At 39.6% G+C, this 16926-nt stretch overlaps 2 protein-coding genes across 2 annotated transcripts in view; both read left to right on the top strand.

Moving 5' to 3' along the window:
* Window positions 1-15202, top strand: part of FCRL4 (Fc receptor like 4) — a 68932-nt gene extending 53730 nt beyond the window's left edge. The window contains exon 8 of the mRNA XM_056122815.1: window positions 15126-15202. Coding sequence (XP_055978790.1) covers window positions 15126-15202 — 77 coding nt within the window. The remainder of the gene's footprint in view (window positions 1-15125) is intronic.
* Window positions 15203-16345: 1143 nt separating this feature from the next.
* The window catches only part of FCRL5 (Fc receptor like 5), a 41935-nt gene continuing 41354 nt past the window's right edge, over window positions 16346-16926 (top strand). The window contains exon 1 of the mRNA XM_056122814.1: window positions 16346-16652. Coding sequence (XP_055978789.1) covers window positions 16346-16652 — 307 coding nt within the window. The remainder of the gene's footprint in view (window positions 16653-16926) is intronic.

Genomic DNA, 16926 nt, shown 5'->3' with positions numbered 1-16926 from the left:
TTTTGCATGTAGCCGTCCAGTGATGCCAGCACAATTTGTTAAAGAGGCTTTCCTTACTCCACTTTACATTTCTTGCACCTTTATCAAATATTAGATGACCATATGATTGAGGGGAGATGTCAGTGTATTCAACTCTGTTCCATTGGTCTACAGTTCTACCTTTGTTCCAGTACCATGCTGTTTTGATTATTACCGCTTTGTAGTAAAGTTTGAAGTTAGGGAGGTTGATTCCTCCCATTTTCTTTTTCCCAAGAATTGCTTTAGCTATTCGTGGGGGTTTATTGTTCCATATAAATTTCAGGAGTGTTTGCTCCATTTCTTTGAAGAATGTCATGGGTATCCTTATAGGAATTGCATTGAATTTGTACAGTGCTTTCGGTAGTATTGCCATTTTGACAATGTTAAGTCTCCCGACCCATGAGCAGGGGATGTCTTTCCATTTCCTCATGTCCTCTTTTATTTCCTGAATTAGCGTTTTGTAGTTTTCTTTGTACAGGTCCTTTACTTCCTTAGTTAAGCTGATTCCTAGGTACTTGATTTTCTGGGGCAGAATTGTGAACGGGATTGATTTTTTCATATAGCTTTCCTCTCTCTCACTGTTTGCGTATAGGAAAGCCATGGACTTTTGGGTATTGATTTTATAACCTGCAACTTTACTATACGAGTCTATTGTTTCTAGGAGTTTTTTGGTGGAGGTTATTGGGTTCTCCAAGTATAGTATCATATCATCTGCGAATAGTGAGAGCTTGATTTCTTCCTTTCCTACCTGAATTCCCTTAATATCTTTTTCTGGCCTAATTGCTATTGCAAGTACTTCCAGTACTATATTGAACAGCAGTGGAGAGAGTGGGCATCCTTGTCTCGTCCCTGATCTTAGAGGGAAGGCTCTCAGTTTTTCCCCATTGAGGATGATGCTTGCTGTAGGCTTGTGGTAGATGGCTTTAACTATGTTGAGGAAAGTCCCCTCTATACCCATTTTTGCTAGGGTTTTCATCATAAAGGGGTGCTGGATCTTGTCAAATGCTTTCTCTGCATCTATTGATATGATCATATGCTTTTTATCTTTTCTTTTATTGATATGACGGATTGTGTTGATTGATTTCCGAATGTTGAACCATCCTTGCATCCCTGGGATGAATCCTACTTGGTCATGTTGTATGATCTTTTTGATGAGTAGTTGGATTCTATTTGCTAGTAGTTTGTTGAGGATCTTGCATCTGTGTTCATCAGGGATATCGGCCTGTAGTTCTCTTTCTTTGTGTTATCTCTGTCTGCTTTTGGTATCAGTGTGATATTTGCTTCATAGAAACTGTTCGGAAGTGTATTTGATATTTCAATTTCATGGAAAAGCTTAAAGAGGATTGGGAGTAAGTCTTCTTTAAAGATTTGGAAGAATTCACTGGTGAATCCATCCGGGCCAGGGCTTTTGTGCTTGGGGAGACTTTTTATTACCATTTCAATTTCCTTGATGGTGATAGGTCTGTTCAGGTATTCCAGGTCTTCTTGGTTCAGCCTTGGGAGTCTGTAGGAGTCTAGGAATTTATCCATTTCCTCGAGGTTTCGATGTTCCGTGGCATAAAGCTTTTCAAAGTACTCCCTGAGGATCCTTTGAATTTCTGTAGTTTCTGTTGTAATGACCCCCTTTTCATTTCTGATTCGGTTTATTAGGGTTTTCTCTCTCCCTTTCTTTGTGAGTTTTGCTAGGGGCTTATCGATTTTGTTAATTTTCTCAAAGAACCAGCTCTTGGTTTCATTGATCTTTCGGATTGTTTTCTGGGTTTCCATCCCGTTAATCTCTGCTCTGAGTTTTATTATTTCCTTCCTCCTGTTAGGGTTGTGCTCCTTTTGTTGGTCCTTCTCCAAGTTCTTAAGCTGTGAGGTTAGTTTATTTATGTGGCTCGCTCCTCCTTTCTGAGGAATGCTTGTAGAGCTATAAACTTTCCTCTTAAGACCACTTTTGCTGTGTCCCATAAGTTTTGGTAACTCGTGTCCTCATTTTCATTCGTTTCTAGGAATCTTTTGATTTCCTCTTTAATTTCCTGTCTAAGCCACTCGTTGTTTAATAGCGCACTGTTTAATTTCCATGTGTTTAATTTAGTTTTCTGTTTTTGTGTGTGATTTACTTCTAATTTCAGCGCATTATGGTCTGAGAAGATTGTTGATATAATCTCTATCTTCTTAACTATCTTCTTAATTTTATGGAGGCATGTTTTGTGGCTCAGCATGTGGTCTATCGTTCCATGTACGCTTGTGAAGAATGTGTATTGAGCTTTTTGTGGATGAAGTGTCCTGTATATATCTACTAAGCCCCTTTCTTCCATTGTTTCCCTCAGATGAAGTATGTCCTTGCTAAGCTTGAGTCTGGTTGATCTATCAAGAGGTGACAAAGCGGTGTTGAAGTCTCCCACTAGTATTGTGTTGCTATCAATGTCTTTTTCCAAATCTATGAGTAATTGTTTTAAGTACTTTGCTGGTCTCTCATTAGGTGCATATACATTTATTATTGTAAGTTCTTCCTGTTGTACAGATCCTTTGGTCAATAGGAAATGGCCTTCACTGTCTCTTATGACCTTCTTCACTCTGAAATCGATGTGGTCTGATATTAGGATAGCTACCCCAGCTTTTTTCTGGGAGCTGTTTGCCTGTAGGATTGTTTTCCAGCCTTTGACTCTGAGTCTGTGTTTGCTTTGACTATTGAGATGTGTTTCTTGCAGGCAGCAGAATGTTGGGTTCAATTTTCTAATCCATCCTGCCACTCTATGTCTTTTAATTGGTGCGTTTAGCCCATTGACATTGAGAGAGATTATTGTTATGGGATTTTGTCCCATTGTTCTGTTGAAATTTGGTGTATTTGAGAGGCCTGTCTTGTCTTAAAGTAGCCCATTTAGTTGTACTTGTAACCATGGTTTTGAGTCTATGAAGTTCCTGAGCTGTTGTTTGTCCGTGAAACTTTGTGTTGTTCCTTCTATTATGAATGAAAGTCTCGCTGGGTAAAGTATTTTTGGAGAAGCTTTTATTTCATTGAGTTTTTTCACTATGTCCCACCACTGTTTTCGGGCCCTGAGGGTTTCATCAGAAAAATCAGCTGTGAATTTTAAGGATGCTCCTTTGTAAGAGATTTCTTTCTTCGATCTTGCTGCTTTCAGAATTTTGTCTCTGTCTAAAGTTTTGTTCATTTTGATCAGGATGTGTCTTGGGGTATTTTTATTCGGATTTCTTCTAGCCGGTACCCTTCGGGCCTCCTGGATGTGGTCACAAGTTTTCTTCAGCTCTGGAAACGTTGTAGCAATGATTTCTTTGACAGTTTCTTCTTCATCAAGGTTTTCTTCCCGTACCTCTGGGACTCCAATAATTCTTATGTTACCCCTCTTGGCTTTGTCACGATCTTCTCTTGTCATCTGTTCTCGAACTGTGAGTCTCTTTTCCATTTTCTGCTGTTTTCTGACAAGACTCTGAACTTGATCTTCGAGCTCACTGATTCTGTTCTCAGCCGCTGTTACTCTGCTGCTGAGGCCTTCCACTGTGGTTTTCAATTCGGCTACCAGATTTTTCAGGTCCGACATTTCCGATTGCATTTTCCTCATTTCTGCCTTCAAATCCTCTTGTCTTTTATTGGCATTGGTTTCCATTGTTTCTTTTAGTTCCCTAAGCATCCTGAGTAGCTCCATTCCGAATTCCTTGTCGGATAGGTTGTCTAACGCTATAGTACTGTTGGTGTCGTCTGGGCTAGCCTCGTGAATAATAAAGTTTGGTGGGCTTTTGCGTTGCTTTACCATTGTGACCAGTGTGGTTTGGTCCTTCACACTCGCTGCTACTGTTCTAGTTGAGTGAGGGGAGACTGCCAGGAGCCGTTCAGCTTTGTTGCTGCTAGATGCGCCTCTTCTACCTTTCTGAGTCTGACCTTCTTCTCAATCAGGCGTTATTCTTTGTTTTATAACTGACATTGAGTGAAACTTTTGGAGGAGTTACTATTTACTACTGAGCTTGTATAGCTATTTTCAAACAGAACTTTTGTTGGAAATGGAGTAGGCGAGTGGGATTTTGTTGAATTGTAGTAGAAGAGGTGAGAAATTTTGGTTGGTATTAGGTAACAAGTTGATGAAAAGGATGAAAGAATGAAGGTCCAAGTTGCTTGGAGTGAGTGATATACCTGCGGCCGCGTAAGCGTCCACCCGGCCGGAAGCAGGCCACGCCCACTTTTAGGAGGCCCCGCCCCATTCTTAGAGGCCATGCCCCTAGACAATCCCAGGCCACTCCCTCCCAGGATCATGGGATCCGCGCTCTCCTCCGGCGGGGCTCACTCGGCAGGCGGCGCATCTGGGTTCAGGGGTGGGGCTCCGCTGGGGTCTTCCAACCCACCTGGATGTGGGGGGCCGGTCGGCTGCTGTGCGCGCCGGTCTGGATCTGGACGCGTGCTCCGGCCTGGGGTCCGCGCTCTCTTCTCGGGTGCTGGATCTTGTCAAATGCTTTCTCTGCATCTATTGATATGATTATATGATTTTTATCTTTTTCTGTTGATATGATGGATTATATTGATTGATTTCCGAATGTTAAACCATCCTTCCATCCCCAGGATGAATCCCACTTGGTCATGGTGTATGATCTTTTTGATTAGTTGTTGAATTCTATTTGCTAGTATTTTGTTGAGAATTTTTGCATCCATGTTCATCAGTGATATCGGCCTGTAGTTTTCTTTTCTTGTGGTGTCTTTGTTTCCTTTTGGTATTAGAGAGATATGGGCTTCATAGAAACTGTTTGGGAGAATTTCTGTTTTTTCAATTTCCTGGAAAAGCTTGAGAAGAACTGGCAATAGGTCCTCTTTAAATGTTAGGAAAAATTCGCTAGTGAATCTATCTGGACCCGGGCTTTTGTTTTTGGGAAGACTTTTGATTACAGTTTCAATTTCCTTGATGCTAATAGGTCTATTCAGGTACTCTAGATCTTCTTGACTCAGCTTCGGGAGATTATAGGAATCCAGGAATTTATCCATTTCTTCTACTTGTTTCATGGCATACAGACTTTCAAAGTAGCCTCTGATGATCTTGAAATTCTTTGGTTTCTGTTGTGATAACTCCATTCTTATTTCTTATTTGGTTTATTAGGGTTCTCTCTCTCTCTCTGTTTCTTTGTGAGTGTTGCTAGTGGTTTATCTATCTTATTTAGTTTCTCAAAGAACCAACTCTTGGTTTCATTGATCTTGCAGATTGTTTCTTTGGTTTCCATGTCATTGATTTCTGCTCTAAGTTTTATGATCTCTTTCCTTCTGCCTGATTTGGGCTCCTTCTGTTGATCCTTTTCTAAGATCTTGAGCTGTGAAGTTAAGTTGTTTATGTGCATCCTTTCTTCTGTCCTGAGATATGCTTGCAGAACTATAAATGTTCCCCTTAATATGGCTTTAGCTGCATCCCATAAGTTCTTGTAGCTCGTGTCTTTATTCTCATTTGTTTCCAGGTATCTTTTTATTTCGCCCTTGACTTCCTTCCTGACCCACTCGTTGTTCAGCATTGAGTTGTCTAATTTCCAGGTGTTTAATTTGGTTCTCCGTGTCTGTGTACGATTCACTTCTATTCTCAGTGCATCGTGGTCTGAAACAATTGTTGATACTATTTCTATCTTCCTGATTCTATTGAGGTGTGTTTTGTGGCCAGTGCACACAGAACATTTTGAAAAATGTTCCGAGTGTACTGGAAAAGAATGTGCATTCTTTCTTTATGGGTGGTAAAGCCCTGTATGGGTCTATAAGCCCTCTCTCTTCTATTTCTTCCTTCAAAGCCAATGTTTCCTTGCTGAGTTTTGTTCTTGTTGATCTATCCAGAGGTCATTAGGTGATGTTGAAGTCTTTGGCTGCTATTGTGTTGCTAGCAATGTCCTCTTTAAAATCTGTTAATAGTTGTTTTAGATATTTAGCTGTTCCCTCATTAGGTGCATATACATTTAAGAGTGTGATTTCTTCCTGTTGTATGCATTCATTGATGAATAGAAAATGGCCTTCACTGTCCCTCCTAATCTTTTTCAACCTGAAATTTATGTTGTCTGATACTAGAATGGCCAGCCCAGCTTTTTTGAGGAAGCTGTTTGCTTGCGGATTGTTTTTCATCCTTTAACTTTGAGTCTGTGTTTCCTCTGATTGTTCAGATGAGTTTTTTGTAGACAGCAGAATGTTGGTTTCAGTTTCTGGATCCATTTTGCCACTCTGTGTCTCTTGATTGGTGCATTTAGACCATTGACATTAAGAGAGATTATTGTCATGGGATTTTGTGCCATGTTTCTGTAAGGGTTGGTTGTGTTTCTAATTGTTTTCATTTTTATCCTACAGGAGCCCCTTTAACCCTTTAGATTTGGTTTTGAGTATATGAAGTTCCTGAGCTGTTGTTTATCTACAAAATGGTGTATAGTTCTATCGAGTTTGAGTGAGCGTTTAGCTGGATAAAGTATTCTTGGTGAGGCGCTTATTTCATTGAGTTTTTTCACTATATCCCACCACTGCCTTCGGGCTTGGAGGGTTTTCTCTGATAGATCTGCTGTAAATCTAAGGGGTGCTCCTTTGTATGTGATTTCCTTCTTTGATCTTGCTGCTTGTAATATTGTGTCTGTCCACAGCATCCATCGTTTTGACTATGGTATGCCTTGGAGTGTTTTTATTAGGGTCTCTTTTTGCTGGCACCCTTCTGGCTCCTTGGATCTGTATGTTTGCATTCTTTAACTCTGGGAACTTTTCAGCAGTGATTTCTTTGACTGTGGCTTTTTCATTGGGGTTGCCTCCCTGCCCTTCTGGTTAGGAGGTACTAACCAGATGATTCTAATGTTGTTCCTCTTGGCGTCATCCCCTAGGTCTCTGATTCACCTTAGAGCCATTTTGAGATCTTTTGCCATTGCTTGTTTTTCCCTATGGGATTTCTTTTGCTCATCTTCAAGCTCACTGATCCTGTCTTCAACTGCACTCATCCTTTTGCTAAGGGCACTTACTGATTTTTTAATTTCATCTACCGAATTCTTTATCTGTGACACTTCTTTTTGTAGCTTTTTTGTTTCTGCTCTCATTTATTCCTGTATTTTCTCAACTAACCATTCTGTTGTTTCTTTCATTTCTTCTTTTAGTTTTCTGGATATCTCCTCCATTGATTTTTTTGTGTGCGTGTGCTGAGTACTACTGGGAGTAAACCTCCATTGATTCTTTGAGTAGATCCTTGAACATCCTCTGCATTTCGTCTTGGAGTTCCTTATCGGAGAGAGCATATTTGTAGGTCACCCCAGTTGAGGATTCGGGAATCTTTTCTTCTTCTTCACCTTGTAGTGATTTGCGCTGTTTCTTCATGTCATTTTTTTTGTCTAGTGGTAAAACCCTGGAATTCACTAGCACTGTTCCCTCTTATCATGGGAAAGGATTCTGGATAAGGCCGGTCAATGGTGGAAACCCTTTTCTCTTTCTCGGGTCTGAGCACCCTCGCAGGCATTTTTCTTTGGCTTATGACGGGCATCTAGTGAAGCTTTGTAGGAGGTGTTCTTTTAGTATTGGGTTTATACAGCTTCTGTTGCGTACTTGTATTTTGTTAGAATTGGAGTAGATCGGTGGATTGTTATTGTATTATAGTGTAGGTGGCCAGAATTTTTTTCACAGATTTAGATGACAAGGGCTGGCGTTCGGGTCCAGAATGCTGGGGGTGGGAAATATAATTGCCACCAAGTGAGTGTCTGCCTGGCCTGGAGAAGGCCACGCCCACTTTGGGGAGTCCACGCCCACTTTTAATGGAGGCCACGCCCCTGCTTTGATGTCCAAGCCCCCAGCCAGTCCAGATGCTAGTCCACAGACCTGGGATGGGGGGTAGTGCTCCCAGCGGAAGTGGCTGCAGCTGCTCCTGCTCGGCCAGGTGGTGGCGGCTGGGTTTCTGGGTCCTGAGATGTGGTGGGGAGTGCCCACCAAGCGGGTACCTGTTGGGGGGGGGGGGGCGACTACATAGACTGGTGCTCCCTGTGGAAGTCACTGCAGCTCACTATTTTAAATCTTTTGTTATTGTTTCAACAATGCTTGCATCATGTTCACCAGCAGTATATTTCATCTCAAGAAACCGCTTTTTTTGCTCATTACTTGAAGGAGAATCTCATTTGTTCAAGTTTTATCATGCAATTATGAAAATTTAGTCACATTTTAGGCCCACGTTCTAGATTTAGCTCTTTTATTATTTTCACCGTATCTATGAAATTGCTTCTTCCACTAAAGTTTGAATACTTTAAAGTGATCCATGAAGGCTGGAGTCAACTTATTTCTTTTGGTTTGTTTTTGAGCCACACCCAGCAATGCTTAGGGGTTGCTTCTGACTCTTGCAGTCAGGAATTATTTTTGGTGGTGCGCAGGGAACCACATGGGATGCCAAGGATTGAATCCAGGTCAGCCACATGCAAGGCAAACACCCTGCCCGCTGTACTATCACTCTGGACCCTAATGTTTCTGTTTTGACTTCATCTTCTGAATAACTAACTTGTTTTTAAACACACTGAGAGTGCTCAGGCTCACTCCTGCTGGTGCTTGGGGTATTGTTTAGAGTACTGGGGATATTCCTCAGACAACCATGTGCAAGGCAAGCACCTCTGGCTTCTGATGTAGCATCTAGGATGGTGGCTGTTATTTTCACTTAAATATGTAGAAATCGGGGCTGGAGCAATAGCACAGAGTCTGGGTTCGATCCCCATCATCCCATATGGTCCCCTGAGCACCACCAGGGATAATTCTGAGTGCAGAGCCAGGAGTGACCCCTGTGCATTGCCAGGTGTGATCCAAAAAGCAAAAAAAAACAATGTAAAAATCATTGTAGGGTTATAAATTGACCTGATTTTAATATTATTGTGTATATAATATGGAGGAAACATACTCCACAAATAGGGAGTAAGGTGGAAATAGCCCATCAGTGGAGCAATCAGAATATACACAATATTTATCAACCAATATTGTGATTCATGTTGTCCCAAAATAATTGTACTAGTAACATCAAAGATTATTGATCACATATCATTACAACAGATAAGATAATTAACCTTTCTATCACTTCACATAATTGCCAAGCATGCACACCCGTGTATACTGCGAACATACTTAAGACCTATCCTATTAGCAACCTTCAAGTAAACATTATTATTTAGTTAAAAGTTATTATTTTACAGTTATTATAGTAACCATACTTAGATATACAGAATTTTTATCTTTTAGCTAGGGTTTGTTTCTTCTGACATCTTCCCAGTTCCCTGCTACCACTGCCCAGCAAACATCATTTTATACTCTGCTTCTGTTTGGCTGTATCTCAATTCTACATGAAAGTGAAATCGTGGTTTATCCATCTTTCTCTGTCTGGTTTATTTCAGTCTGCAGAAGAGCCTCCAGGTTTATTAATGTAATCACAATAGCATCAGATTTGAATTTTTTTAAACTGAATAAATACATGACTTTTTTTCATTATTTGTATTGTTTGCCTTGATTCCATATATTAGATACCATGAACAGCTCTACCAGGGAGTCAGGGGTAGATGTTTCTTTGTGAGATACTGATTCATTTCCTTCAAATAGGTACCCTCAGGTGGGATTGGTAGATAACTTCTTATCCTACATGTTATCTAATGTCTAATATGAGAATTCTGTTTTCAACATTTTTAGAAATTCATGTAATATTTTACAAACTCATTTCACAAATTTTGTTCCTACTAACAGAACATAAGGGTTCCATTTTATTTACATTCGACTCAACTCTTATTATCTTTTGATTATACTTATTCTAAGTGATGTAAACTGTTCCCTTCGTGTGGTTTTACTGTGCTCTTCCCTGATCATTAGTGATGCTGTGCATCTTTTCATATATTCATTAACCATTTGTACATTTTTGTTTAGAATATCTACCTTGATTTTTCATCAGATTGTTTTCTTGCTGCTGATTGTCATATTGTCAAATTTCCTTTACCGTTTCAGATGTTAACCCATTATTATATATATAGGGCTTGTGAATATTTTTCCTGATTTATATAGTGCCTCTTTGTATTGATTGTTTTCTTTCATTTGCAGAAACTTTTTATTTTCGTGTAATATTAGTCTATTTTGCTTTTGTTGCCTTGCTATTAATGTTATAGCCAAAAAGTCATGTCCCTGCTAAATGCCAAGTTTCCTCCTGTGTATCTATCTAGTAACTTTTTAACTTTTTTGTTTATTTGCTTTGCAACTTTTTACCTTTAAAAAGTCATAGATTTATTTTGAGTTTTTTTAATGTAGGTTTCAGTGTGAATCCAATTAATCAAATTTCATTTTCCTCATGTATATATTAAGTAAAAGCTTAATTTATCAGAGACGTTTTCTTCGTTGTGCGACTGTGTGTTTTTATAACCCCTGTTGAATAGCAGTCAACTTTAAATATGGGAATGTATTTCTGGTGTCATAAGAATGTGTCATCCTGAGTTTTTATACCTGCTGGTGTGTGGGTTCGAGGATATTCTTAAGTTTCAAACTTATGAAACTTAATGCATTTCCTTATGCATTTCAAGTATAAAACTTTTTCTTGTGCTTTTAATTGTGGAGGGGAGGGTGCATACTTAGCAGTGCAAAGTGCTACATTCTGGCCTATTTTTGTGGTCATTCCTGGAGATGCTGTCGTAAACCTCAGGCTTCTCGCACAAAGCTAACACTACAGCACTACAGCTCTTTAAACCATATCCCTTTCCACAAGTCTGACAGCACTTTAAACATTTCTCTGGTTATAGAAGTTTAAGTCTACACTAATTATTCTATTTTACTTCTTCTTTCCTCATTTTGTTTTCTCTTAGCCTTTTTAGGTTTTTGTTGTTGTTGTTGTTACTTGATTTTGGAGCCACACTAAGTTGTGCTCAGGGCTTACTCCAAATTGTGTTCAGGGATCACTCCTAGGTGCTCAGGGACCATAGTCAGGCATGCTAGGAATGCCTTACCTGCTGCACTATCTCTCCAGACCCTCCCTTCTCTAGTTTTTTCTAAATGTTTTTATTATTGTAAATCAAGGGCTGGAGTGATAGCACAGTGGTAGGGTGTTTGCCCTGCACGCAGCCAACATGGCCGACCCGAGTTCAATTCCTCCGCCCCTCTCGGAGAGCCTGGCAAGCTACCGAGAGTATCTCGCCCGCACGGCAGAGCCTGGCAAGCTCCCCGTGACGTATTCGATATGCCAGACACAGTAACAACGAAGTCTCCAATGGAGATGTTACTGGGCCCGCTCGAGCAAATTGTAAATCATGGCATACAAAACTCTTATTTATGCTTTAGTGGAAAGCTTACTGCACCTTCACCACCACAAAGTGCCAAAACTCCTCCAGCACTGTCTTTATGTCCCTTCTAATCAGCCACATTCCTGCTTGATTCCTATTCTCTACCCCACCCTGAAACATCTTATTTTCAGTCTAAGGGGTTTGCTTTCATTCATCATTGCCCTTGCACTTTCTTTATTTCTTTATATACCACATTTAAATGAGATTATCCAACTTGTATTCTTTCCACTCTGACTCATTTCCTTTAACATGACACTCCTAGTTTCATTCAAATTGTAGCAGGTATTCTATTTGATCTAATATCACATTTTCTTTACTCACTCACCTGTAATTGGGAATCTGTGTTGTTTCAAGATCTTAGCTACTCTGAAAAACGCCTCTGTTATATCTTAGTGAGTCAATGTTTTTGTGTTCTTGGGATGGATGACAAGGAGTGAGATTTGTGGGTCCTATGGGAGTTTTATTTTAAAATTTTTTGAGTCATAAAAAAAATAAAATAAATAAAAATAAATAAAAAAAAATAAAAAAAAATTTTTGAGTCATTTCCCTGCATTTTCTACAGAAGCTGAGCTAGATGATTTTATCAACAGTGATATAGGGTTTATTTTTTTAAGTGTGTTTGTTTGTAACCATACCCAGAAGTGCTTGGGGCTTACTCCTGACTCTGTGCTCAGGGATCACCTGTGGTGTTCAGGAGACCATATCATTTGGCATGGATCAAACCCAAGTTGGCTGCATGCAAGGTAAGTGCCCTAGCACTGTACTATCTCTCTAGCCTGAGGGTGATGTTGGCTGCTTCCACTTCATGAGACAGTATCTCATAGCCATTTTGATTTACATTATCTCTGAAAATCATTGATGATGATGATGATGATGATGATGATGATGATGATTTGGATTGGGGGTTACACCTAGCAATGCTCAGGGAGTACTCTTAGGGCTGCATTTCAAAGTTATTTCTGGTGGTGCCTCAGGGACCATATGGAATCCTGGGGATCGAACCCTGGTTGGCTAAGTTCAAGGCAAGTGTACTTTCCATTGTACTATCTATCCAGTCTCACCATTCACGATTATTAATGTGCTGTTTTATGTTTGTTGACCTTTAGTATTTCTCCTTTGAGGTAATGTCTGTTCAGCTGTACTCTCCATTTATGATGAAGTCATTTGATTCTTTTTTATTGTTGTGTCTTGAGAGTGCTTTACAAATCATAGATACTAATTGTCAGATATATTGTGTGTAAATATTTCTTCTCATTTCATAGGTTATCTTTTTACATTAGCCATTTTTTATGGAGAGTAAAGAAACTTTTCAGTTTGATATATCACTGTCAATTTGCTCAAGCGGGCCCAGTAACGTCTCCATTGGAGACTTTGTTGTTACTGTGTTTGGCATATCAAATACTCTCGGTAGCTTGCCGGGCTCTCCAAGAGGGGCGGAGGAATCAAACTCGGGTCGACCATGTTGGCCGCTTGTAAGGCGAACGCCCTACTCGCTGTGCTATTGCTCCAGCACTGTATCACTGTCATCCCGTTGCTCATCAACTGCTCGAGTGGGCGCCAGTAACGTCTCCATTTGTCCCTGTCGCGTGCTAGTGTAGCCCAGTGGCATCTGCTCACTCCAGGAACATGAAGAGTATGTTGTTGTTACTGTTTTTGGCACACTGAATACATCACAGGTGCTTGCCAGGCTCTGCCATATGGGCAGGATATCCTCGGTAGCTTGCCAGGCTCTCTGAGAGTGACAGAGGCTTTGAACTTATAGAGCTGAGCTGGAGGTGGTTTGTGGGTGTGTCTCCCACATACCTAACTTTTGGCCATTTAATTTCTTGGTAAACTTGGCCCCAAGATGTTGGGGTCTGGTCAAAGGCACAGCAACAATTTTAGGGTATCTGGAATTCTGAAGGCACCATCAGGCTGCTAATGTACTAGCCCCACAGGTACAGGTTGACCTGCTGGTGGCACCATACCCCCAGTTTGATATATGATCTCATTAAATTTTTTCTTTTGTTTTCATTATCAATGGAGTCAAATCCATTGAAGAAAACATTAAAGTCAGTATTAGGAGGATGAATTTTGTTTCCTGGGTCATGTAATCACTGTATGTGCTTTTTGTTTGGGGAGTTGAAACCACTGACATTTCCAAAAACACTCTAGATTCCTAAAGAGCAGAGTCTTTATTTCCTGAAGAGCTTTCTTTATTTATTTTAATGATCAGTTTACACCATAAAAAGAAAATATCCAGACTTGAACCAAGCTGGTGAAATAGTAACTTGATTTTGTAGGCCAGCATTTCTCAACTGGGACCACATGAACCATGGCTTTGAGTGCCCAAGATATTCCAAGGGGCAATAGGGAAAATTTCTTAAGTATCAACCCATACCAGAAGACTAAGAAGCCAACTTGAATTATATGTGTCAAGAGGAAGGAAATTTGGAAGGGGTCACATCTAGAAAATGTTGAGAAACACTGCTAAAAAATGTTCAATCTGAGAAGACACTTTTGTGTCTTGGTACCTCTGGGATTCTGACACAAAATGTCTTCTCAGATTGAACATAAGACACTTTTGTCTTCTCATATTGAACATTCTTTCTCTCTTATTTCCTCAGATTGACAGCAGTTACTTAGCTAGCATTAACAATGCTGTATTGCATATTTGAAAGATGCTAAGAAAGTAAATTTAAAATACCATTTTTAAGAAAATAGATCTGAAAATTTTTATCACAAAGAAAGCAAGTTATGGTCAATTATGGTAATAGGTATTTTGTGAAAATTAAATTTCTCTCTGTATTATCTAAATTATGTCAATGATTTATAGCAAGGTAGAAAAATTATATTATATTATTTAGGGCTGTAGCAATAGCACAGCAGGTAGGACGTTTGCCTTGCACGTGGCCAACCCAGGTTCAATTCCTCCGTTCCTCTCAGAGAGCCCAGCAAGCTACCAAGAGTATCCCCACCCACACAGCAGAGCCTGGCAAGCTCACCGTGGCATATTCAATATGCCAAAAACAGTAACAAGTCTCACAATGGAAACATTACTGGTGCCCGCTCAAGCAAATTGATGAACAACAGGAGGACAGTGCTACAGTGCTACAGTATACATTTATGCTTGATATATAATTTGTATAATATATGCTACATAATCATGCATATAAATTTATGTATATTTAATTTATTCATATTTAATTTCTAGAAATGAAATTATACATGAAAATTGACAAAAGTATTCCTATTTAACAAAATAAACTGCAGAAAAATTAAGGAATTAAAATGAGTAAGATGTTATGTATTCACCATGCTGAGAAACTCAGTAGGAATGGCTGAGTGAGTTAGTTCAGTTGATAGGGAAGGATGTACGGGGAAGAGGAGACAATACAGGGGTTAAGATGGTTGGTTTGCACATGGTCAACCCTGGTTGGATCCCTGACACCCCAGAGCACCACCAGAATTGACCCCTGAGAACAGACTTAGGAGGCCTGAGCATTGCTGGGAGGAGGCTTAAAAACCAAAAAGAAAAAAGATGAAAAGATGTATGGGTTGAGATTTGAGTATGTGGAGAGAGTGGGAAGAGAGAGAGGAGAAAAAGTATAAAATTTTAAATGAATGTTTAATAAAAGAAACAAATGAATGAAAAAGTTAGTATGTTTTATTTCCTCCTGCATTATGTTTTTAAGTCAAATGATATTCTGTCTTTACAGTTTTGGACTTTATTTATTTATTTATTTATTTATTTATTTTGCAGCTCCTGTTAGTGAATTTGGTGAGTTCTCCTTAATTTAGTTCTTCAGTGTCTCTGGATAAGATTGCATCAACTTTTCTAATGGCTATATGAAAAGCCCTAATAACATCTCTAGATATTGGCAAAGATGTGAAAGTGTCACCTCCTCTGTTGGTATTGCCAAGCCAGAATGACTTCGAGGTCATCCTGTAACCCTCTCTGAATGAAGTGGCAAGTGTCCACAAAGATTCTGGTTTTTGATAAACCCTGCACCCACTCCTGTTGAAAACTGTCTCCAGTGAGACAGAACATCCTCAATTCCTTGGCAAATGTGTAGAACTTCAGATTAAGACATATTTCAAGCGTTAAGAAAAACTCCTCTGAAAATGTCACAGTTTAGTGATACCAGCAGAACCATCTCACTTTTGAGAATAAAATACTCCAGAAACTATATGGGGGAAAAAAGAATGTCTTAGAGTGGATCCTTAACCAGAATAAATGCAAAAAAAAGGTAAATTGGAGTAGAATTTTCATCATTATCTATATCATGTATTATCTTTTTTTTTCCCTTTGGTGAGGGAGGCCACATTGGCAATGCTCAGGGTTTACTTTTGGCCCTATGTTCAGAAATAACTCCTAATGGAGCTTAGTGTACTATAGAGAGGTATTTTATGTGGTGCCAGGAATTGAGTCTGGGTCAGCACCATGAAAGGCAAGCACCTTGCCCACAGTACTGTTTCTCTGGCCCTCACCTATTAACATATCATCTGAATGGGAAATGTATACCATGAACTCGTTTCCACCTCTCTCCTTGTCCAAAATTAGTGGCCTTAGGCCTTCAGTCTTGTCTAAGTCACCTCTGGATCTCAATAAATGACTTGAAGACTTGAGCTAATACCTTGCTCTGCTGAAGTCAGCCATGATAATAGTTTTACTGGGTCTTTGGGCCATCATCTATGAAACAAAGATGTCAAGAAAAGTTAATTTCGCAAGCTTTTCTTAATGCCAAAATCTTAACATATTATAAACTTTTGAGGAAGGTATAAACTTGTCATTTTGATGACCCCTTGGCAAATTCTTGAATGTGTAATTATTGCAAAGTGTCAGGGTGGAGGTAACTTTCTCTAGAATCTAGTTTCATGGTGGGATAACTAGCTATCTTTTCTCATTCCCATTCAGCAGCGGACCTTGTAAGCATGGCCTTTTGAAACCATGACTCCCTGCATTTCCCTGAGCTGTCCATCTGTGCTAGGAGGCAATCACTCTGGTTCACCCAGGCTGAAGGGAGTAGTGGCCTTCCCAGGGGTTCTGAGAGGTTTTTAACACACAAACCCTTCCATCTGTCCTATACAAACCATGATGGTGAGGATTCTGTTACCTTACCTCAAGATCATTTCTCTTTTCTCCACAGAGACACCCCAACCAGTGATTTCCCTCCATCCTCCATGGACAACAGTCTTCCAAGGAGAGAGTGTGAATCTGACTTGCCATGGATATCACTTCTATGCACCAGGGGAAACAACTTGGTACCTTTGGGATTCTGAGAAAAAAACAGAACTTGAAAGCAAAAGAAACACTGTCACGGTCCGTGTTTCTGGAGAGTACAGATGCCAGGTCCCAGGCTCAAAATTAAGTAAGCCTGTGACCTTGTTGTTTTCCTCAGGTGAGAAAGAAGTGCACGTAATAAAAGTTTTAGATATCAGAATTTACCCTATATTTAACTGAATCAAAATCTAAAATAGGGCCCTGGCATATATAGTTTTATGAACTTCTTATGCAAGTGGAAAAATTGAGAATAATTAATTTTGCTAATGTCTAAATATATGTGTGGCTTTAAACCTATACAATTTACTTGGGATAATAACTAACATAAAATTTTTGACACTGAGTGAAAGATATCACTTTGCTTCCTAAATTCATCTGTTTCGATTTAAAGT

The sequence above is a fragment of the Sorex fumeus genome, unplaced genomic scaffold (genome assembly GCF_029834395.1).
Source record: "Sorex fumeus unplaced genomic scaffold, SorFum_2.1 ptg000047l, whole genome shotgun sequence".
In the NCBI taxonomy this organism is placed as follows: Eukaryota; Metazoa; Chordata; class Mammalia; order Eulipotyphla; family Soricidae; genus Sorex; species Sorex fumeus.
This window is presented reverse-complemented; position numbering and strand designations above follow the sequence as displayed.